We start from the raw sequence: 24,026 nt of genomic DNA on the forward strand, positions 1-24,026 counted from the left end.
AGAGTTCAAAATTTCAGCTTTTTCCCCGTTCTCATCAACCAACGTACCCCCCCGTGATAATAAAGTTCCCACCCCTTCTTGCTTCATTTTTTTACTATTCACATAATTAAAAAATAATTTTGGATTCTTTTTACTCCTAGCTGCAATATCCCTTTCCATCTCTATTTTAGCTTGCCTGATAGCTTTTTTGCATGCTTTATTTGCTTCCTTGTACCTGATGAAAGTTTCCGCTGTCCCAGCTAACTTGAATGCTTTAAAAGCACGTTTTTTATTACCAACCTCGACCTTAACTCTTTTATTCAGCCATAAGGGTTTTGCTTTGCGATGCCTCTCCTTGCTTACAAGGGGAATATACTGTTGTGTATACCTGCAAAGCAATGTTTTAAAGATGTTCCATTTTCCTTCTGTGTCTAACCCCATGAAAAGCCTTTCCCAGTTGACACATTGCAGAGATGCCCTTAAACTGGCAAAGTCTGCACGTCTAAAATTGAGCGTTTTAGTTACTCCCTTATAGAGCTGTCTCTGTAGCATTATCTCAAAGGAGACCATGTTGTGATCACTGTTCCCCAAATGCTCACCCACACAAATGTTAGAGATAAGTTCAGTATTATTAGATATTACCAGGTCCAAAATAGACTCATTCCGAGTAGGTTCTTGAACCACCTGAAATAAAAAGTTGTCATTTAGCATATTTACAAACCTACTAGCTTTTTCTGACTTAGCCACCCCATTACTCCAGTCAATGTCCGGATAATTAAAGTCCCCCATAATAACAACTTGACCCAATTTTGAAGCCTCCTCCATTTGCAAAAGTAGCTGGGACTCATCCCCCTCATCTATACGGGGTGGTTTATAGCATACACCAATGATCATTTTCTTTGTGACCTTCAGCCCTACTGAAATTTCTACCCAAAGAGATTCAACGTTTTCATTGGTAATGTCTTTATTACATGGCTTTAAATCTGACTTTACATAAAGACAAACCCCTCCACCCTTTTTAATCCCTCTGTCCCTCCTAAAAAGCGTATACCCATTTAAATTCACTGCCCAGTCGCATTTTTCATCCCACCAGGTCTCAGTGATACCAATTAAGTCATAATTTTCAATACATGCAATAGCCTGCAGCTCCCCTATTTTTCCCGACAAGCTACGCACATTAGCCAGCATGCAGCGGAGATTACTACTTCTTCCTCTACAGCTTACATTAGCTAAAGGACAGTTAGAGCTAAGGTGAAAATTAGTCTGTTTCCCTTGTAACAATGGAAGCTCCTTATCTGATAAACTATATGCCCCCCTCACTCCTCCCCCACAACCCTTTACTGGTCCCACTGCCCCATCTACACTAGCTCTCCCATAAGAATCTAGCTTACCAACCCCCCCCTTGTCTAGTTTAAACACTCCTCCAGCCTCTTAACCATTCTCTCCCCTAGCACAGTAGACCCCCTTCCATTGAGGTGCAATCCGTCAGGGCTGTATAGATTGTACCCCAAAGAAAAGTCAGCCCAGTGCTCTAGGAACCCAAACCCTTCCTTCCTACACCAAGACTTTAGCCACGCATTTAGCTCCCTAAGCTCCCGCTGTCTCCCTAAACTAGCACGCGGCACCGGCAAAATTTCCGAAAAAATGACATTGGAGGACCTTTGCTTAATTTTAGAGCCTAGATCCCTGAACTCACTCTTTAAGGTCCCCCACCTACCGTTCATTTTGTCGTTAGTACCGATATGTACCAAGACAGCCGGGTCATGCCCAGCCCCTCCCAATAATGTGTCGACCCGATCAACCACATGCCGAACCCTGGCACCAGGAAGACAGCAAACTGTCCGGTTGAATCGATCCGCTCGACAGATTACCCTGTCCACTTTCCTAATGATTGAATCCCCTATAACCACCATCTGTTTAGGCCTAGCTCTGCTCTCCTCCCCACCACTACTAGAGAAACTGGTCTCCCGGCTGTTAGAGAGATCAGCCTCATCTAGAACCGCCAGTCCAGAGTTCACACTCCCATCTTCTTCACACAATCTGGCAAATCTGTTGGGATGCGCAAACCCTGGAGCAGCCTCCCTTTTTCTTTTCCCCACACTCGATTTTCTAACTGTCACCCAGCTTACTGCCCTATCATCCTTTCCTTGCTCCCCTCCCCCCATACTATCTGACCCCGCTAGTTCTTGTTCAGTTAGCAAGAGACTTCTCTCAAGATTGTCAATAGAACGCAGTGTTGCAACTTGTTCCTCTAGTGCTCTAACGCGAGCCTCTAAAGTGGCTGATCATGTGCTGACAATAAAGGCTTTCTGTTTAGTGATGAGCAAAATTATTCGCCAGGCATGGGTTTGCTGTGAATTTTTGCGTTTCGCCATTGGCAGATTTATTAATTAAACAGACACAAAAATTGTCACACTTTAAGAAAAAAATGTTGCAACAATTTTTTTTGACGCACAGCATTTTTGCCATTTTGAAGTCTTGCAAATCTTTTCAAAGATTCCAGAATTTTTCGGCAAAGCGAAACATATTTTGTTGTTTTTATTCTCCTGAGCTCCGTTCTGAAGTGATCATGTCTGGTTAGCTGTGCCTCCCTTGCCTTCACTCCAAATGATGATTCATACTCAGATGGGCACCGGTTGGGCAGGGATGTGGAATTGTGGTCTTATGCAGGAACACTTCTGGGTTTGTTCTCCTAACAGCCCGGAGCTTTACTCACTTTGCCTATTTGGTATACTGGAAGGTGGTATATGTATACAGGACGTTGATGCCTTGTTTCTTTTTACCCTAATAAGCTTGTTACTTGTTTCTTGCAACATTTTATGTGTTTGGTTACTGATGATCTAAGTCTATTTTACATTCTGTGCCTCAGATCATGTTCATGGCCACCTAACTCTGTGCATTTCACTATTTTCCTTTTTTTTCCATTACCTGATCACTGCACCAACATTGGTTTCCATGGTTACCTAGTACTGTTTTTGGCACTATTTTTTTTATGGTTGGGGTTTAACCCTTTAACTGCCAACAACGTACAGTGTACGTTGTTGCAAAAAAAAAGACTTATCTGCCAACGACGTGTGCCGTACGTTGTTTGGCAGATAAAGATTCTCTTTGCAGAGGCAGCATGTGACGCATCGCGTCTGCTGCTTGGTCTTGCTTCCTCCTTCCCCCCAGCACCGGCCCACTGACTTCCTGCAGCACCAAAGACCAGGACTGCAGCACCGAGGACCAGGCAAGCTTCAGGACAGGCAAGGGTGATTTTTTTTGCATTTACACGCACTAGCATACATTTACATACACATACAGCACATAATTTAGCAGTTTTACACATATACACACTGTCACACAACTTTTGCAGGTATACACACATGTATACACAAACACATGTATACTTAACACTTTTTTTTTATTTTACCACTTTGTTTTTAGTTTCTTTTCCCTAAAAACTGTTTATTTTGACAGCATGACTTTTGGATCAGATATTCTGACCACTAATTACACTGTTGTGTGACTTATTTTGTTGTTTCACTGATTTGCACAATTTTTGTGGTTTTATTGCATTTTTATCCCTGTATTAGTGTTCCTGATCTGTTTTTAGCATAGCTTTGCCATGTGTAACTTTGGTGTAGAAAAACAACTTTACCTATTTTGAATTCATCAGAATGTGTACTTTGCAAAAATATATGGTTTCCTGGGGGTCTCTGTATAGTTAGGGGGTGTTACAGCACATAATACGCTGAAAGGGGGCTCTGTGCAAAAGCTGAGTTGGCAGGCGAGAAATCCATATGCGCTATTTTCATTTTGGGGTCAGTACACACCACAGACTTTGGTATATCTATGCATATTGGGCATCAAACTGTTCAGTAGACCTCTGGTGTTCCTATTTGGGGTGATTTGCCTTTGTATGCAAGAAATTGTGAGAGATAAATGCAGCAAATTGCAACATTTTTATGTGATTTTCTGAAATGTCATAGAAATCAGCAAACTTAGGAAAGCTTTGTGGCTTGGTACTTTGGGGTAAAAAGAAATGAGTACCCATTATAGATTCAGGGGAATGTGTACTTTCCAAAAATACACTAATATGATTTTGCAGGAGCTAAAATGACCGATCATATGGGGGTATGTTCCCATTGGGACCCCTGCATGCAACATATTTAGGTAAACCTATACATATTGGGCATCAAACTGTTCAGTGGACCCCTGGCATTCAAATTTAGGGTGTTTTTTCTTGGTACTTAATGCTATGTGGGAGATAAGATGCTGCAAATTGGAAGCTTTGAGGGGAATTTTGGAAATGTCATCAAAATTGCCAACTTTAGGAAAGCTTTGAGGCTTGGTACTTTGGAGTAGATAGACTTGGGGCCAATTTTGAATTCAGGGGAATGTGTACTCTCCAAAAAGATATGACTTTCTGGGGGGGGGCAGACATTTTACTAGCTTTATACCACATATAATGATGTAAATGGAGCTGAAATTACAGGAATGATAGATCATATGGGAGTATGTCCACCTTGGGGCCCCTACATGCCACATACTTAGGTAAACCTATACATATTGGGCATCAAACTGTTCAGTGGACCCCTGGCGTTCATATTTAGGGTGTTTTATCTTGGCACCTAATGCTATGTGGGAGATAAGATGCTGCTTTGAGGGGATTTTTGGAAATGTCATCAAAATTGCTAACTTTAGAAAAGCTTTGTGGCTTGGTACTTTAGAGTAGAAAGACATGAATTCAAGTTCATGAATTCAGGGGGAAGTGTACTTTAATAGTTTGGAGAAGACAGACAGTTGTGCCTACTCTGGATTCCCCAGAATCTGTTATTTCCAAAACTGTATAATTTTCTGGGATAAACCTTCTGTTTGTGGAATTTTTGGCCTTGAAATCTAAAGTATGCAGCTTTCTGGAGCAGTGCTTTGGAAATTTGGTAGTGTACTGCTGGGAGTTTTTGACCTATACAATAAAGAAATCTCCATAAAACTATATATATTTGGTATTGGCACGTTCAGGAGACATGGGACTTTCCAAATCAGATGTATTTTCATGCATAAAATAATTTTTGTTTCTGGTATGTGTGTTTAAATTATGGAATTTGATTTTTTTTTTTTTTTCATTTTCAGACATTTAGAAGCCTATATCTTGTTACAGAATTGGAAGTACACAAAAAATCTACCATATTTTGAAAGCTTAGGTTGTCCTGAAAAAAATTATATATTGTTTTCCTGGGTAAACTAAAAGTCCCCCGAGGAAAGGCCCCTAAAGTGAAATAGTGCAAAATGTTCAAAAACTGTCTGGCAGTACAAGTTCCGCTTTGATCAAAATGACTGGCAGTGAAAGGGTTAAATGTTTTTCTGTATATTAAGTCTCTCTCTCTCTATAAATAAATATATATATTACATATGAGAGAGAGAGAGAGAGAGAGAGAGAGAGAGAGACTATCTGGACATGTGAACTGTTTGATTATTGAAGCGAAATTATGGGCCAATTGGCCGATGATACAGTTTATAGACGTTTACCAGGTGATCCTATTGTCTCTTTTAAAGGACAATGAAAGGTTAATATAAATTAAAAGTAAGTCTAAAGGCATTCTCTTTAAGTACTTACTGCATATCTAAATTCCCAGATCCCTGCTTGCTTCTCTGAGATATGGTGCTGGCAGCCTACAGCAGTGTGAAGACTACAGTAACATCACTGAAATCTCTCTGTCCTTCCTGTAGATGCCAGCGGCAGCCTTCTTATTCTCTGAGCATGTGTGTAACTTGATGTCTCCTGTTCTGAGCTACACATGCCCACCAGCCAATCAGAAGCAGATCTGAGGGGAGGGGGGGATGGAATGAAACACATGTGCAGTATGAAGCAAGGAGGGAAAGGAAGGGAGAATACCTTTTTAGAGATGGCTGCCTGTTCTAGAAAATGTGAAGTAAGTGTGACTGAGTAAATATTTGATTAGGTGAACAAAAAGTGTGGCGTTTTTACTAAACAACAGGCGGACTATTGGGCAGTATGCTTTTCAAATTTTGACTTGCATTCTCCTTTAAGGCTAGAGTGTTTAACGTCATTGATGCCGCTGAGTGTTTGAATATTGTGAGCGCGTAACTTGGGGAGTTTTTGAAACAGAAGCACCCGGTGTGCCCAGTACTTTATACTTTGCCCAAGATAAACAAAAGCCTCACAAGGCCTCCTGGGCGACCGATTGTATCTGGCCGTAATTCACTTTTACATCCTATTTGTATATATTTAGACTACACCCGACGGTACAGAAAATCCCTACATATTTAAAAGATACCCCTTATTTGTTGGAATGTCTAAAACAGCTGACTATTTCTGATGATGAATGTCTCTTTCTGGCTAGCATGGATGTTACTAGTCTTTACACCTGCATCCTTCACGGAGCTGGGCTGGATGCCGTACGGCATACTCTTGACACTATGGACAGTTACGAGGGGCCTCCGATACCATTTGTGTTGGAACTTCTTGATTTGGCATTAACTATGAATTATTTGAATATGATTTTTTTCTTGCAGGTATCAGGCACGGCGATGGGTGGGGCCATGGCACCGTCGTATGCTAATCTATATATGCATTGCTTTGAACAACAATATATTGTACCTAAATATGGAACAAAAATCTAATTTTTCCGTTGGTTCATAGATGATATTCTTATGTTATGGTATGGAAAAAGATGGTGGAGGATGGTTGAGATGGTGGAGGATTTTAATGCCCTTGATAGTCCTGTCACATTTTCTTGATATTGAGTTGTGGATTATGGACAACCAACTGGGCTATACGCTTTTTCGAAAGCCCACTGACAAAACCACATCAGATAACCACATCAGAAAAGTCATAGGTAATAATTGCAATATTCTTCAAGCAGATCAGGAGTTGAAGCAAGTTTTACCCAAATCTCCTCTAGTAAGTTATAAGAGGGTAGGAATTTATGTGACCTTTTAGTACATAGTGATCCAGTCGCTAGCTATCAGAGAAAGCAGGGGTTGTGGTTACCTAATGCTAAATCAAGATGTTTCAAATGTCCAAACAGATATATGATCCCTGGTGAGTCTTTTCTACACCCCCAGATGGGTAAACACTTATTAATTAGGCATCATATCACCTCTACTACCTCATATGCCATTCATTTGATTACGTGCCCATGAGGCTGCGTATGGACAGCCATCATTCAGCTATTAGTACAGCATTTAGAGATGGTGTGACTAATAATCCGGTAGCCAAGAATTTTTTGGAATATGGATATACACCATAGGCTACCTACTTTCAGCTATATAGCGATTGACCATATTCCCCCCATTAGGAGGGGTGGTGATAGATCTAAACTTCTCCTACAGAGGGAAGCATTCTGGATTAAGACCTTAAACACACTATCTCCGTTTGGGTTAAACGAATATTGCTCATTTTTATGCTTCCTTAATCATCGGTAGATGCTTTTTGATGTATCAGTCCACTACTTTCATTTAGTATTTATTTTTATTTTTGTTACATACATTGCTTTTATATTTAATGGTGTATTTAAACACAGTATACACTGTGTATACACGCTCAGCCAGGAGATTGGATTCGGTGAAATCCAAATCCTGGGAAAAAAGGCAGAATCCCGAACTGAATCCTGGATTCGCTGCATATATACATATATATATATATATATACACAAATGCAATAAAGGCTAGCACTCTCAGGACTTTGGTAAGGATCTATATAATACTTAACAAAGTCCTGTGAGTGCTAGCCTTTATTGCATTTGTATGTTATTATTTTGTTTGCATTAGCACCCAGGCAGTGACCCCTTTGTGGCGGTACCTTGCTGGAACTATATATATATATATATATATATATATATATATATATATATATATATATATATATATATATATATATATATATATATATATATAAAGTCCAAGGAAATCAGGCACTCACGTATCAGAAGTAAGGATGCCTGGGTGCAGAATTGATCAGATGCTAGACATCTTAGGGCGTGGGCTATCGAACAGGTAGAAGTGGATTATAGAGGGGGAGATAGACTCAATATGCTGGATAAAAGAGAATCCGTTTGGATGTTCACATTAAATACTTTTATACCAATAGGTTTTAATGAAAACTGGAATGTCAAGTCCTTTCTTGGCTAACCACTAGGTGGCAGTATCTAGGGATGTTGGTTCCTTTATCTATTTATTTTATTTATAAGATGTTTATCTAGATAGTTTTAATATATATTGAATTGTATAGTCCAATGTCCTAATATTTTACTTTGGAGATATTAGGGACACTAAGAGAACCTCTATGTAGGGGGTATACTAACTATTGGAATTTTGTCTAGTACTGTGTACTTCTATTTATATTTATATTTATATTGAAGTTGTAAATGGGTTTTTTAATTTGAGATTAATAGCATAGCCTGAGGCTATGGATATATCCTTATTCAATATTATGATATACCAGTTTTAAGTTTTTTGCACCATATAACAGTGTATACATAGAAGGGTTAACCTGTGTGATTTGACCAGGAGGTGGTTCTCTCCATAGTGGAGAGGTATATAAGTGGGGAATGAACCCCATGCCTCTACAATCCATGATTAAGCGCAGGTGCGCGAAACGCGTCGGATTCTGTCACCTAGGAGGACCCGTAGTTCCCACTCCGGCTCATAGCTGTGACGTCAGCATCAGGGACCTTCGGCGTTGCGCCGTAAGTGTAAGCGGGCTCCTCCGACGGGACAACCCTCAAGTAAGTTCCCGGCCGGGACCAAGGGTATTACATGACCTACTTTGTTTAGTACGGGGGGACTCACCGCCTGGTTTACTTTTACTCTGGCTAACCCTTGAGCGCTATTTGAGCGCACTCTTTATTGGAATATTTAGCGTTACTAATAAGTGCGCTCATTAGAGATTCCTATCCTTTCTGTTAGTCCTTTCCCCGATAGGGCTCTATCGGGGAAGTATTTTAAGGTTTGTATTTGTATTTGCATTTTTATTGTGTGCCGTGTCTGTTAAGCAGATGCTGCTGTAGTCAGAATTACTGTGCAATTTTGGATAGGGCACGTGTGCAATCATACTAGTTATCTCCATTTTTTACTCAGATGCATTTTACATATACTCAATTCCCAATCTGATTGTGCTGACTCTATGCTGATTCCCTAAATTATATCTATATATTTTTAAATAATTGATAAACTATCATGCTGGCTATTATTGATTTTTCTTAGTCCTTCTATTAAACATTGGATTATCTGTTGCACTGATATAAATTATTTGGATTTTAATTATAAGATGTCACTATGTATATATGATTTTATTATAATTCACTAATAAATATAAATTGTTTGAATCACATTACTTGGTAATTTGTTTTATGAGAGCGCCAACTCTGGGTTAAGATGGGTGCAGAATTGTAATAGAGATAATACAAAAAGGTACCCCGCACTCACAGGACTTATAAGAAAATAAACAATTTTTATTGGTCAAAAAACTAACGTTTCGGCTGGCACAGCAGCCTTTCTCAAAGTGATTCTGTGTCAAACAAATCCCCCAATTAAACCCAAAAGTGGCGCCAAATCCAGTATGACATCATCAAGTGGGAGTGTACATTACTAGTTTGTCAGGTAAATGAGAATTAGAGAGTGAAAAAAAGTTAAAATAAAAGATAGAAAATAAAATTAAAACATAAGACAGACATAACGAAGATACTAGATGTTTAGGTGAAACGAGTGTACAAATCCCGTGCAGGATAAAAAACGTTAATGAAAGAGCTGATACCTATAGGTACTGAACTATAACTCACACGCACCATACCGCTAAAGTTGTAGCGTAATGTAGGAGTTATGAATGGGCAGGGAAATAGACTATAGCACACACCAGAGAGACAGTAATCATGCATAAGGGGGGAGTTGCCAGGTACAAGACGCGCTTAACTGTCAGTGTCACAGCTGCCGCGTATGCCAAAGCTTGCAAGTATCGATAGCGCTTAGTCAGCGCATTGTGAACAGGCAGCCGCATGTATAGAGAAGGACGTTGCAGCGTCACAAAAGAATAGTGTATTATTAAGCGTGACATATCGCACACTGGGGTAAGGTAGTAGCCGCTTCGTCTCAGAACCTACGTGATGAGCATGGAATCCACCCAACCGTGGGGGACCCAGAGTGTCAATACGGTCCACAAATGTGTACTGTTCACTTAGTAGGCGAGACTATAAAGTACAAGAATCGAAGGGCACTGTGAGCAGGGGCTGGCAAGTAACAGGACCGATCAGGTGGTGGTGTCCGTACCCAGCAAAGGGGGGGACCGCCAGCCACTAGAAACAGGACCTCAATTGGAGTACAAGCTGGTGGGCAAGCTGGTGGGCTAGGTATGGGATACAGGTTGGTTGGTACAAGGTACAGCTTAGGGTATAGTGCACAATAGGTGCGGTGCAGTAAAGAAAAAGGAAGCAATAAATAAAATAGAAAATAAAGAATAAAAATAAAGATAAAAACAGAGAGCTGAGACTGTAGAAAGTAGAGACTGGAGATACACATGTACGTAGGTAAGAGTGTAACAGCAGAAGGTGCAGGAAACAAAGTAACCCCACAGCAACAGAAAAAGGTTTTACAACAATTTCAAATGATAATATATATATATATATATTATCATTTGATATATATATATATATATATATATATATATATATATATATATATATAGTAGAAAGAGTGCCACACACACAGGGACTTGATACAAAAGAAAAAGTGGTTTTATTGAAAAAATTCCAACGTTTCGAGCACAATCTGTGCTCTTCCTCAGGGACAAACCGTTGGAATTTTTTCAATAAAACCACTTTTTCTTTTGTATCAAGTCCCTGTGTGTGCGGCACTCTTTCTACTATATTTTTGTTTTTTGACCTACACCAAGGGCATTTGGACTTGTATAGGGTGTGCTCCTCCCTGTATACTATATATATATATATATATATATATATATATATATATATATATATATATACAGGTATAGGACCCATTATCCAGAATGCTCGGGACCAAGGGTATTCCGGATAAGGGGTCTTTCCGTAATTTGGATCTCAACACCTTAAGTCTGCTTAACAATCAATAAAACATTAATTAAACCCAATAGGATTGTTTTGCATCCAATAAGGATTATTTATATCTTAGTTGGGATCAGTTCCAAGGTACCGTTTTATTTCTACATAGAAAAAGGAAATCAGTTTTAAAATTCTGAATTATTTGATTATAATGGAGTCTATGGGAGACGGGCTTTCCGTAATTCGGAGCTTTCTGGATAACGGGTTTCCGGATAAGGGGTCCGATACCTGTATATATATATTGTGACCAATATAGATTCGTACAGCTTAGATACCAATAAGTACAAACTAATGTTTTATTATTTTAAAGAAAAAAAAATAATAATAAACTATTACTATCTTGCTTAAAATGGAGGTGTCCATAATTCTGAGCTTTCTGTATAACTCGTTTCCAGATAGATTTCAGATTTATAAGTTATCCCATACCTGTATAGACATACTTATAATAAACTAACTGTAGATCTTAAGATCACTATAGCCTTGGATATAATAAGACATGTCAACCCCAAAAAATTATTTTTTGCCTAATAACAGAAAACATAAAGCAACTTCAAGCAACTTTCCAATATCAATTCAGGGTCGGGCCAAGCTGACTGGGTGCCTTAGGCAACCCAGTCGGCCACCTCGCCCCTGCACTTAATGACAACAGGTGGGGGCAAGAGAAGGGAGTGCGGACTAGGGGTAGGCAGGAGAGGTTCCTGCAGGGCCCCCCCAATCATTGCACCCTAGGCAGGTGCCTCTGCTGCCTACCCCTGTATCAATTTATTAAAATTGTTTAGTACTTTAAAAGTTATTTGTAAATATAATTTCTATTGAAAGAACTCCTGGTTGTGATTTGTTAAAACAATGTTGCAAAAGTCAGTCTTCTTTACCAAGACAGGTCTGTCAGGCATTTGTTAAATTGTTTCAAAAGCCAGAGCCATCAGGGCAGAGAATAGAAAACAGCAATTACATATACAAATTACTGGTTTAAGAAAAACCATTACCACTTTGTAATGAATGTATTTTACAAAGTTGCTTAGAATTATGTTTTCTTTTATTAGGCAAAACATTATTTTTTTTACCTTCCACATGTCTTCGGACAAAAACCCATGACAACCAATTAGAAATTTCCTTTAAAGAATAATTAAATAATACTTATTTCCCTATCACCCTTTGCCACTCCATAACACAGGAAACGCATTACAAATCTCCTGCTTCCTGTTCTAGTGTGAAGCCCCACTGCCTCGTTTGTTCAGTCCCACAGTGGATTAAATTCCTAAGACTTTATTTATGCTAAATAAAGAAGCATATTACACTCTGCTCTAGGCCATTATATTTCTATTAAATTCATCCAGTTCTCACCTTGGCATATTGGTTTTGGATGATCCCATTTTCCAGACTTAGTGCACAGACTGTGACTAGAACCCACAAGTAGGAAGCCTGGATCACATGCAAATTGAACACTTGTTCCCTCCATTGGTACACGGCCCATCCCTCTCACATCGGCTCGCCCATTCTCCAACTTCAAGTGCATACGAGAACAAGTATGTACTAAAAAGAAAAAGAGAAAATTATAAAAAAAAAATAAAAAGACCTTTTAGATAATAATTACTGGAGAATAGGGGGAGAGGGTGCTCCAAGTAATAATCAGTGTTTTGCCACTATAGTTTTTTTTAGTTTTCTTTTAGTTCTTTTTCAGAGCAATTTTCCCAAGAGTACAGGGACATCTTGAGTTATCTGTAAAAAGAAGTAAAGGGGTGGAGGAACATGTACCAGGTAGTTATTTTTGAACCAGGTAGTAATTTTTGAATTCCTGACTTGGCGGCAAGATTTGTCTGAATAAAAACAAGATGTACTACCAAATAAAGCCTCCTGTAAGCTGACAGTGTGCATAGAGGCTACCTAATAGCCAATCTTATCTTATTTGGCACCTCCATGAACTTTTATGATGCTTGTGTTGCTCCCCAAGTCTTTTTACATTTGACTGTGGCTCATGAGTAAGAAAGGTTGGGGACCCCTGCCCCAGAGTATGGGGTGCGAGTTTGCCATAAAAATGTGTACAGAAGGGGAGAGGAGGTGGGGGGGGGGCAAGGCTGCATGCTCTGCACCCGGGCTTGGGGAGGTATAGTTCCGTTTTTGTGCAGACGCATGCGCAGTAGAGTGAAAAAGCTGTTTTTTTTGTTAAATTGTAGCTTTTTGTTCTACCGCACATGTGCACCTGTGTGAAGAAAGAAGATATGGGAAGAGGATGACTCCACAGTGCTCACTAAAAAGAGCCCTTGGTCAGTGCAGTTTTCTGCTAACAGGAGCACAGGCCCGGGATATCAGGTAAGTAGCCTAACATTTGGCACTCAGCAGTGATTTACCATTTTCTTACCTTTAAGCCAAATGTGTGATTTTTTTTCCCACAAGACATGTCGTAGGCATAAATTGTAATCATTCCAGGCTGGAGATACTATTTGTTTAAAACACTATATTTTTAGAACTACAGCAACCCCTGAAATATAATAGTGACAATCAGACATGGTGCTCCTTGGGAACTGCAGGCTACTGGTTTACCTGTACTGGCTGCTCATATCTTTAAAGGAGAAGGAGAAGTAAAAACTAAGTAACCTTTATCAGAAAGGTCTATGTAAATACAGCCATAAGCACTCACAGAAATGCTGCACTGAGTTCTCTTTCAAAGATACAGGATTTCTTGTCTATTTGTTTTCCTGTGCCAGAGACATGCAGCTCTCTCCTCTCTTCTGCTCCCCCCTCCCTCAAGAATGCTAAGAACACCTTATCCCCCTTAGGAATGTGGATCTGAGCCAATCAGCAGGAAGCTTTCTCATAGTCTTACTAACTGAGCATGTACACCAGTCTTGGTCTTGGTGCAGGAGTGAGGCATTATGGGAACTTTCTATACAGAGCTCAGCGTTTTTTTTCCTATGAGGCTTCCGATCATCTGAACAGGAGAAATATGTGGAGACTTAAGGGCACTGTTGAGAGAACTGAAGGTATGCCTGCAGCTTGAGATTAACTCTTAATTTGCCTTTCCTTCTCTTTTAAAGAAATACTTTGAAACAGTGCATGAGCCTTGGTCTCAACATTAAAAATATAATTTTGGACACATATAAGGAGATTTATTGGACAAAATAAATTTGTACTTTTGTGGACTTAACTTAATTGTATAATTGTTTATACATGTACTGTATGTACTTTTATATTGCTTATTGTATATGCAGTCATAGGTGGAGAATTAAAGGAAATGTAACACAAAATTTTTACATTCCATATATCCTTTCTAAATACTTTTATTAGCAAATCTCTAATAGAAAGATTGAAATAGTTGTTTTTTTTTTTGTTTTGTTTTTTTAAATTACTTTACCAAAGACTTACTGAGCTCAGGCAGCACATCTCTCCCAAGTCTCGTAGCCTGCTTCCATTCCACTCCCCCTCCACCCCCTCCCTTTCTCCGTGCAGCGCTCCTTGTAACAGGCATGCAGACACAGGGAAAGAGGAGAAAAGGTCCGTCTCCAATCCCTCTCCTTTCAAATCAAATCAAATCAAATAAGCTTTATTGGCAGGGCCAAAAACATTTAGCATTGCCAAAGCAGGTAGAGGGTGCAATGGGTTAGGGGGTCAATATATGAAAATTGGGGGGTTTAAGGGGTGGGGTTATGGGGTCAGTATATGGGGACAGGGGAAAGTCCTGTCTCTCTCAGTCTATGACAGTCTGTTATGTATTGTGCTGCCATTGTTACTGTTGGTGCCTCTTCTCCCAGTAGGATGCGGAGTTTTCTCTCTTCTTCTATAGAGGGGAAGTCTGGGATGTGATGGGAGAGTCTCTGGCAGTAGGTGTCTCTCAGTGCTGAGTATTTGGGGCAGCGTAGCAGGAAGTGGGCCTCATCCTCTACTGCCTCCTGGTCCAGAAGTCGATTTAGTGCATTCTTCGAGACTTTTTTAAAGTGATTTATGGGCTACTAGTTATCTGGCACAGAGAGGGAGTCCTCTCTGTGCCAGATAACTAGTAGCCCATAAATTACTTTAAAAAAGACTCAAAGAATGCACTAAATCAACTTCCGGATTAGACCAGAAGTCTACCCATCGCCGTATCGCCTTTTGAGCTTGGCCCAGTAAGTCAGTGGCAATGTAATTTATTACAAAACCACTTACAATATTGCATTTTTTTAATGTTACATAGCTTAATAAAAGTATTTAGAACTGATATCTTTAAAGTGAAAATGTTGTCTTACTGTTCCTTTAAGGACATAAGGAGTATTAGACTCTTCAAAATCTGCTATATATTCATATATAATTATGTTCTCCAATGAAAAGCCTTGAAACAAATGAAAATACAACACTCCTTCCCTGTAAACAGTGCTATACATTTTATTATAGTAAAGACAGGGTAAGGCAAACACTGCAATAAAAAGTTACATTGTTTGTGTAGGGGCTCCCTGCCTTGTATAGTTTAAAGGGTAATAAATGTAGACTTTCGGTTTGGGCATTGGCCCATAAGTGACTAGATCATTTTAGATGCTGTGGTTACAGAGGAATTCAGAAATGGAATGCCCAAGGTAAGAAGCAGGAGGAGAAAGGTATAATATGGGAGACAGCAGCAAATGTTTATGTAAAATAAAAAGGCAATTGGTCTCAGTGGAATGGAGGAGATGACAAGAAACTGAAAAAACTACAAAGATGTAGTTCAGATAATGATTATGCACTGTATGCATGCACACACTGGCAGCAGAAGGGTACTATGTGCAAGCACATGAAGAGCAAAGCCAAACAGTGTTCAGAGAAGGTTCTCAGTTTGATGAGGGATTTCATCTAGCACCACTGCGAACTACATGGCTGAAGTACCAAAAAATAATACTTTTCCTTAGATGCTAACATTAAAAGTTAAAAATGATTTTGTTAAATATGAGAAAGCCCTGAAACAGGACTATCATTATTCTTTTATTTCTTAAAGGAATACTGTCATGGGATGTTTTTTTCAAAACCCATCAGTTAATAGAGCTTCTCCAGCAGAATCAGTTTTTCAAATCAGTTTTTCAAAACACAAATACATTTTTTTTTATATTTAATTTTGACATTTTACATGGGGCTAGCCCTGTTCTTCATTTCCCAGGGTGCCAGAGTCATGTGACCTGTGCTCTGATAAACTTCAGTCAAACTTTCAGTAACACCTTTCACCCCCAGCAGCTGATCAGCAGAACAATGGGAAGGTAGCAAGATAGCAGCTCCCTGACACCTACAGTATATTGCTAAAAGTGGTAGATATGAGAATAGCACTCAACAGTAAGAAATCCAAGTCTGGTATGGGACTCCTCTAGTTAAATTGGAGTAGGAGAAACAATAGGTTACCTAAAAGTAGAGCTGGGCGGTATGACCAAAAATTTATATCACGGTATTTTTCAAAATTATATCGGTGTCATGGTATTTGACGGTATTTTTTTTTTCATGCATGATTAGGTGTTAACCCCATTTCCTAATAAATTAGAGAATAATTACTGCAGTATTGAAAATCAGAGTCAGGCAAGCGAAGGATCGGCAACAGAAAGTCGTAAGGTAAATCAGGCAGGCTTAGTTTCCCAGGCAAGGCCGCAGACAACATAGCACAGGAGGAGGCGTTTGATAGCTTTAAATACCCCCCACGCATGCGCAGAACCGGCGCCGTCAGCGCGTCACGGATGTGCACGATTTGACATGTACGTGCGCTTTGACGCAGGTCCCGCGGACAACGGGACGCTCGAGACCGGGCCGCACGGGTGAGTACCCTGACACCCCGGTATTGCGGTATCTGAAAAATGAATATAGTTTGAAAAAAAAACACCGGTATTCGGTATTAAACGGTATATCGCCCAGCCCTACCTAAAAGCAGTTCTAAGGTGTAGTGCCGGCTCCTTCTGAAAGCTTAGGCACAATGCACTGAAATGGCTGCCTACACACCAATATTACAACTAAAAGAATACATTTGTTGGTTCAACAATAACATTTTAAATGGTAGAGTGAATTATTTGCTATGTATACAGTGTAATCTAGAAATAAAAAGTATACCATAAAAATCATCACAGAATCCCTTTAATGGAGAACTAAAAATGAACAAAGAAAAGCTAGCTAAAATGCATTCAGCCTCATTTGTAATCACAAGTGCATTGATGTTATTTGCAAAGTTACTTGCACACATAAGTGCTCCTGTTTACTTGCAGCAGTACATGCACTAACTGAAAGAAGGGAGTTCCACAAAAAAGCTGCCTCAAGAGAAACTATTGATTTTTGCCAAGTGAATTGTACAATAATGCTATTATTAACACTGTGTGCCAGAAGAGACACAACACAGTTCCTGTGAAATCTGTGTCAATAGCAACATGAAAGTGACTGGCCAAACCAATTTGTATTGGTGCATCACATGCAACTGCGATGGTTGCAACACAATAGGGTTGATTCACTATAGTGCAATAACGCTTATCGCATGCTTTTTTGCGTTAAAATTGACGCGGGAAAAAAACGCACGATTCGCTAAAGTATTATCGCATGCGTTAAGTCGCATATTGCATGCGTTAAATAGCGCACAACCGAATGCATTAATTTTAACGCATTGCGTTAATTAGCGTGCAGAAATTAGTGTGAACATATGATTCACAAACACTTAGATGCGCTAAATATCGCAGTAACACACTTGGGGCCAATTTGTGCGCGCTGCGTTAATTAGCGCGCGTTGCGTCAAATACCCCACAAAAAATAGTCTTCGCGACTTAAATAACACAAACAGCATTGCGTCTAAATTAGAGCAAGTATCCTTTTAGTGAATCATGCATTAAGACGCGAAAAATAAGACGTGATAAAATTTTTAACAAATGCTATAAATAGCGCTCGTTTTATCGCACTTTAGTGAATTAACTATAATGTGCCAGCAAATATGCAGAAAATGCTGCATTAGTGTAGCAGTAAAGATCTATATATAGAGTAATGTTAAAGATTTTTTTAATGAAAAGGTTAACTTATTTTTTAAATGTAAGATAGTAGGAGATAGGAAAGATAGTTAAGTGTGAAAGCAAAATAACTAATAAATATTAATTTTTTAAAAAATACATAAATGTGGTGACGATCTTAAAGGGAAAAGTAACACAAAAAATTTTAAGTAATAAATCTATTCTACCCTGCTCCAATAATTGCCCTATCCTGCACACCATTTATTATTTTAAATGCTTTATTAGAAAATACCTGCTAAAACTTGGCTTCCGTTCATTTGAAATAGGGCGATACTGCGATGCAGGGCAGAATCCACTATGCGATGATTGATTGATCCTAGCCTGACTCCTTCCTATACAGAATGAAGGCTAGGATCAATCAATCGATCGTTGCATAGTGGATTCTGCCCTGCATCACCGTATCGCCTTATTTCACCTTATAGCAAGTATTTTCTAATAAAGCATTCAAAATAATAAATGGTGTGCCGGATAGGGCAATTATTGGAGCAGGGTAGAATAGATTTTTTACTTAAAAATTTTTAGTGTTACTTTTCCTTTAAAAGCTCTTGTGCTAAAATGGGTGTAATTTGAAGTGGGTGCCGTTTAGAAAATGAGGAGTGGTCAAAACTGGCTTACATTATCGGCCCTCCACTATGTAGGCCAAAAGAATTCCGACCCTCGGTACCAAAGAAGTTGGAGAGCACTAGTGTAGAGATTAGTATTTGTATGTTTTCCTTTCTTACTGCGTAGTGATATATTTGACCTTTAACCAACAAGTCAAATACTTACAACACCGACTAGGCTTGTCCATATCTGTCCATGTTCCGTTCCGCTGACATTTCCTTACTTTGGGACCAGAAATCTCACGTTCCCCACGGCAAACAAATTCAATTTCATAATCAACAGGAAGCACCTCAACTGCTTTAACCTGAGTGAGAGTCAGACCTCGATAACGTATCCCTCCATCACGTGGTGGATGAATGATACGGCAGCCTGGAACAGTCATGGAAAAAAGTAATTATATGGTAGCCCATGGCTCCTTTTATTTGAACTACTCTCCTCATCCATCAACTATCTTTTCACCCCACATCCTTTCATACCCTGCTCTTATTTTTTCATCTCTATTTCTGTTTCTTGTAATTTATCCTAATCACTTCCATTTTTAAATTCTTAGTTTTCCACATTCTTACCTTTATTCCTCTCATGCAATAATAAAAGTCCCTGCCATCTATACCTTCTTCAGTCTCCTGTTATTCTCATTCATTCTTATGTCATACTTCCTTCCCTCTGTGGCGCATCTTCTTACTCTTTTGCTATAATTGCCAAAATTTTCCATGCAATTCATCATGTTCTTCTCAGCCACACTATTAAATGAAAGTCATCACTTGCTCCCCGTATTGCATTGGTTAACTAAAGATATGTTGTGTGCAGGATTAAATTCCATATTTGAAGCTGCAGTGTTGTGCTCTGCAGCAAATTACATTCATGCTTCATTGTTGCTTTTTTCTACATACCTGTTGTGTTACTTTGACCAGATCCAAACACTGGAGTAAGCCATAAAGCAAAGAGAAGAGTGATACTGCGGCACATCTGGAAATGTAAACATGAGCAGAAATTTAAGGAATATAAAAGAACACAATGGGAACTCATAAGGATGAAAAAATGGAAAAAAGATTAAACAAATCAATAGTGTAAAGAAAGAGGCATTTAGCACAAGTTAAACCCAAGCTCTGTCAAATGATGATTTTGACTAAAGTTGTACTAACTAAAAGGAGGTTGTACTAAAACAACTGCATATCTGAATGGTCTCTTAGCATGCAAGGATTAACATGGGTACAAATAATAAGTCACATTATTTATAAATAAACTCACTTTTCACTTTTTGCCTTGCTTTTTCCACGCTTCAAATCCTGTTCACTTCTTACAGTGCTTTATGTCCCATGATGTCCTGTATCCAAATGAACTATGGATGAAGGGAGGTCACATTATCTAAAATCAGAAATATATCAAAAAGAATCAGCAGTTAAAATTACATATTGAAAACCTTCATATATATTGTACTTTAGCCAGTCACTGGCAAGCCTCTGTAACTTGCTGCAGTTCAAGTGGGTATATCCCTGTCACGTTATAACCTTACATACTGTACATAAGCAAATGTGGTATCAGACCCCCTTAAGCTGTTTGCCTTCAGCTGCTTTTTTTTCTTTTGAGGCAACTATGTGAATGTCACTAAGAAAAAGGGCCACATTTTAATTTTTATTTACCACTCCCAATCCCAACTCAGCAACAGAGGTACCCACCCTATGAAATGTAAATGACTGAATAGAAATGGAAGCATTATTAATTTTTCCCAAATATTTTACACATTTGTATACACAGTTACTTTGGGTTAAAAAGGTCCATCAAGTTCAACCCCTCAAAACGAACCCCAGTGCACATATATACACATACATACCTACCTCACATATATACCAATATATATAGTAATTGTACATTTTAGTATCATAATAGGCTGCGATATCACACTAGCTGAGCTTGTTGCAGCTTTCACCCAGCAGACATTTTCCTTCTCACACACCTTCAATTAAAGACTTAAGCAGGCAGAACTTATTTAAAATAAAATTTCCTGCTTGGACTGAGCACTGTAATGGTTAAGCCGAGCTCAGGAGAGGAGGTTAGGAGAAAAAAATAATAGCAGACAGCTAAAGCAAAGTTTATTTGGGAACCAGCAAAGTCGTCTCTTATTTGGCTGCTAGACTGGAGGGCGTGTTTATAACCTGACATGAGAACTGAGCATGCCCAGTAGCCAAGAGCCAAAGCAAATTCCTGAGGGAGGGGCTAAGTTGGCGAGAGGAGGTAGTATCCTAAGTGATTGGGAGGATGCTGCAGCTGTACTTTTAGTCTTTCAAAACCAGATATTTAAAGATTTCAAAGATGCTGTACACTGACTACATTTTAAATCTTTGTTATTCTTGAACCAACAAATGTATTTTTTTAGTTGTAATATTGGTGTGTAGGCGCCATCTCAGTGCATTGTGCCTAAGTCTGAGCTTTCAGAAGGAGCCAACACTACACATTAGAACTACTTTCAAGTAACCTTTTGTTTCTCCTACTCCCAAGTAAATAAAGTAGTCGCAAGCCGGACTTGGATTTCTTACTATTGAGTGCTATTCTGATATCTAAAGGAAGCTGCTATCTTGCTGTCTTCCCATTGTTCTGCTGATCAGTTGTTGGGAGGGGGGTGATATCACTCACACGCAGCTTAGCAGTAAAATGTGACTGGAGTTTATCAAAGCAGAGGTCAAATGGCTGTGGCACCCTGGGAAATGAAGAATATGGCTAGCCCCATGTGAAATTTCAAAAATGAAATATAAAAAAAAAATTGTGTTTTTGGAAAATGGATTTCAATGTCCCGATTTTTGTGGGACAGCCCCAATTTTAACAGCTTAGCCCGCAGTCCCAGGTTCTTACTGAAAAGGCCCTAATTTCTCTTTGATCTCCTGCACTATATGTTAAAAAAGATACAAAGTTTCTCCAACTTAATTAAATAAGTAGGCTTTTGGCAGAGAGCCCAGAAAACACAACAGGCAACACCTGCATTTAGATACAATTGGTCACAAAAATGGAAGTAGGCAAAACAAATTTGCCACGTGTAGCGCAGCATCTCTTTTTATCCCTCATTGCATTTTTCAAATGTTGGGAGGTATCTTATATGGCTAGAATTGGGTTTATTTAAAAAAAACCTTCACTTGCAGGTTCCTCTAGCAGGAGCATACCAATCATGCCCTTGCTTTGGTTAAAGGGGACCTGTCATCCAGATATAAAAAGCTGTATAATAAAATTGTTGTTAAAGTTCTGCTTTTCACTCTAATGCACATGTGTGCCAACAGGGAAGAAGGGAAGCGCTCGTTGCTACCCTGGGCTGGTGCTGTTCTCTCTTAACGGGGGCACTAGCCTGGGGTACAAGGTAAGCGATTAAAGTCACTTGGGGGTGCCTAACATTTTGGCACCCCCGAAGTGACTTAGGCTTTCCTTCTTCTTTAAAATATACATACCTGCTATAATGATATATACAAATCTCAGCTACCATTCATATATTTTCTGCCCTGCCTCTATGACTGGGCATAGAAGAGGGGCAGCAATTACTTTCACTTTCCATTCAGTACTTTCTAGATGTCACTGACCCCTCACATTTTCCCCCTCTTCACCGCCTATAATTCTGTAGCCAGTGCATGGGTAGGGGAATTAGGTCCTCCATTCTTTTTCATAAACAAGAAATGGCTGCTGCCTGCTTTTTATGTTTGTGAATTTAATGACTGAAGGAAACAAAAATAATTAATTTATATAGTTTAAATAAAGCTTATATTGCTTGACTAACATGATAGAAAAAGATTTGGACAGATCCCCTTTAAGGAGTCAAGCAACTACCAACCATGTCCCTGCTTTGGCGTACCACGTCAAACACATAGAGAAATTTAGATATTTGTACAAAGCTGTTGTATTTGCAAATACCCAGTTGGGGGCTTTTTTATCATTTAAAGCTATACTTCAATAGTGGGCATTCCTGTCTTTTGTAAAAACATGTTTTCCCATGACAGAATCCCTTTAAGTAAATACTACAGATATTTTGCCGTTGGTGCTCTGTGCAAAGTATACAGCCTGGGGTGAAAAATGAATTATTGAGGGGAGTTTTTGTATAACTTAAGGGGAGTATTTGCATGTTTTTGTACTGATATATTTATGGTAGGCAGTCCAATCACTTGCTATGATATCTTTACTGTGTAATATAAATATATATTTGTGCACCAGATTCCTTAATTGATATTAGATTTACAGTATGTCTTTAGTAGAGATCTGGCCTTCTGAGGGGGTTTAGGCAGAGGAGCTGGTGTGGAGGAGGAATTACCAAGCAGTCTGTTTATCCTCATTTTAAGAACAAAGCAGTGTTTAAAAAAAAAAAAATAGGCGAAGATTTTTTAATTTAAAGGGCAAGAAAAGTGCAATTATAAATGCTTACTAATGAATTCTTATTGGTGGCCAAATAATCCTATTGTTTACTTAATTGTTAAATTATTTTTTATTAGACAGATGCTGTATTTGGTATGGCATAATAAAGCTAGAACAGCAGTGAATATTGGTGTGTGCTGGGCTGCCTTCTTTCGTATAAACAGCTGTAATAACCACATGTTTAAAGTTACTGATCAAAACAGCTGAAACTACAAAATAGAAATGCAGACTTAAGTAAACCAGTGTTCATACACATGCCATATAATACAGTAAATAAACTAGTAAATATGCGTTCCAAACAGTGCATGTACTGTTTTTTTCAGTATATTCTGTGTTCTATAGAACGTGTCTATATCTACAGTGTTTCCAGGAACTAGATTTTTTAAAAGAATAAAGTTTGGAAATCAGAGTAAAACAGGGTTGCAAGCATAAAGTCCCTGTCATAAGCATGTAGGGGCTGTTGGAAAAAAAGTGACAATGTATCCAGTGGTGTAAATACATGGCCCCAAGCCCCCTACAAAAAAAATTTGCAAAGGGGCCTGGCGCACACATCAACCCTACCCAGCTATTGCTACCCGCCCACTAGCTCTTTCGGTGAGCAGATGAGTAGGGAGGGATTTCTTAAGAACCCCCCCACGGGGTAACTGTTGGGGCCTGCTTCCTTTATATTTATGCCAATGACTGCAAAAAAAATGGCATCCCTAGTGACTTTTACTTTCCTTCTCCTTTGAGGCACAATATACACTGATGTTGAAGTTGATTTTTAAAAAAAATGTTTTTTTAATCCTTGCACTATTCAATGCAGTGAAAATTATACAGCAATTGTGGGAGGAGAAAAAAATTATTAGTCTAGCCAGCCCAACCTCTCATATTATAACCCTCTTCCTTATTTAAACTAGCTTCCCTTATTATAGGTGGCTAGATTGGGAGGCAGTAAAGGCAAAAACCAAAACAATCAGCAATTAGATCAACCCTTTTTTTGTACATGATATTGTCCTAAACCATTACAAGTACATTGACC

The 24,026-nt window shown here is 39.0% G+C and overlaps 1 protein-coding gene across 7 annotated transcripts in view; it reads right to left on the bottom strand.

Annotated features, from left to right (window-relative positions):
- gabbr1 (gamma-aminobutyric acid (GABA) B receptor, 1) overlaps positions 1–24,026 on the bottom strand; it is a 78,382-nt gene that overhangs the window by 48,930 nt on the left and 5,426 nt on the right. For 6 of the 7 annotated variants that reach the window (XM_012967945.3, XM_012967944.3, XM_012967946.3 and 3 more), the window contains exons 2-5: positions 19,871–19,987; positions 19,513–19,588; positions 18,788–18,991; positions 12,402–12,590 (exon numbers count right to left, since the gene is read on the bottom strand). In XM_012967945.3, the coding sequence (XP_012823399.1) occupies positions 12,402–12,590; positions 18,788–18,991; positions 19,513–19,588 (469 nt within the window). In that variant the 5' untranslated portion in view covers positions 19,871–19,987. The remainder of the gene's footprint in view (positions 1–12,401; positions 12,591–18,787; positions 18,992–19,512; positions 19,589–19,870; positions 19,988–24,026) is intronic. The other variant, NM_001113819.1, reaches the window with a different exon arrangement.

This window comes from Xenopus tropicalis, chromosome 8, assembly GCF_000004195.4.
Source record: "Xenopus tropicalis strain Nigerian chromosome 8, UCB_Xtro_10.0, whole genome shotgun sequence".
Classification (NCBI taxonomy): domain Eukaryota; kingdom Metazoa; phylum Chordata; class Amphibia; order Anura; family Pipidae; genus Xenopus; species Xenopus tropicalis.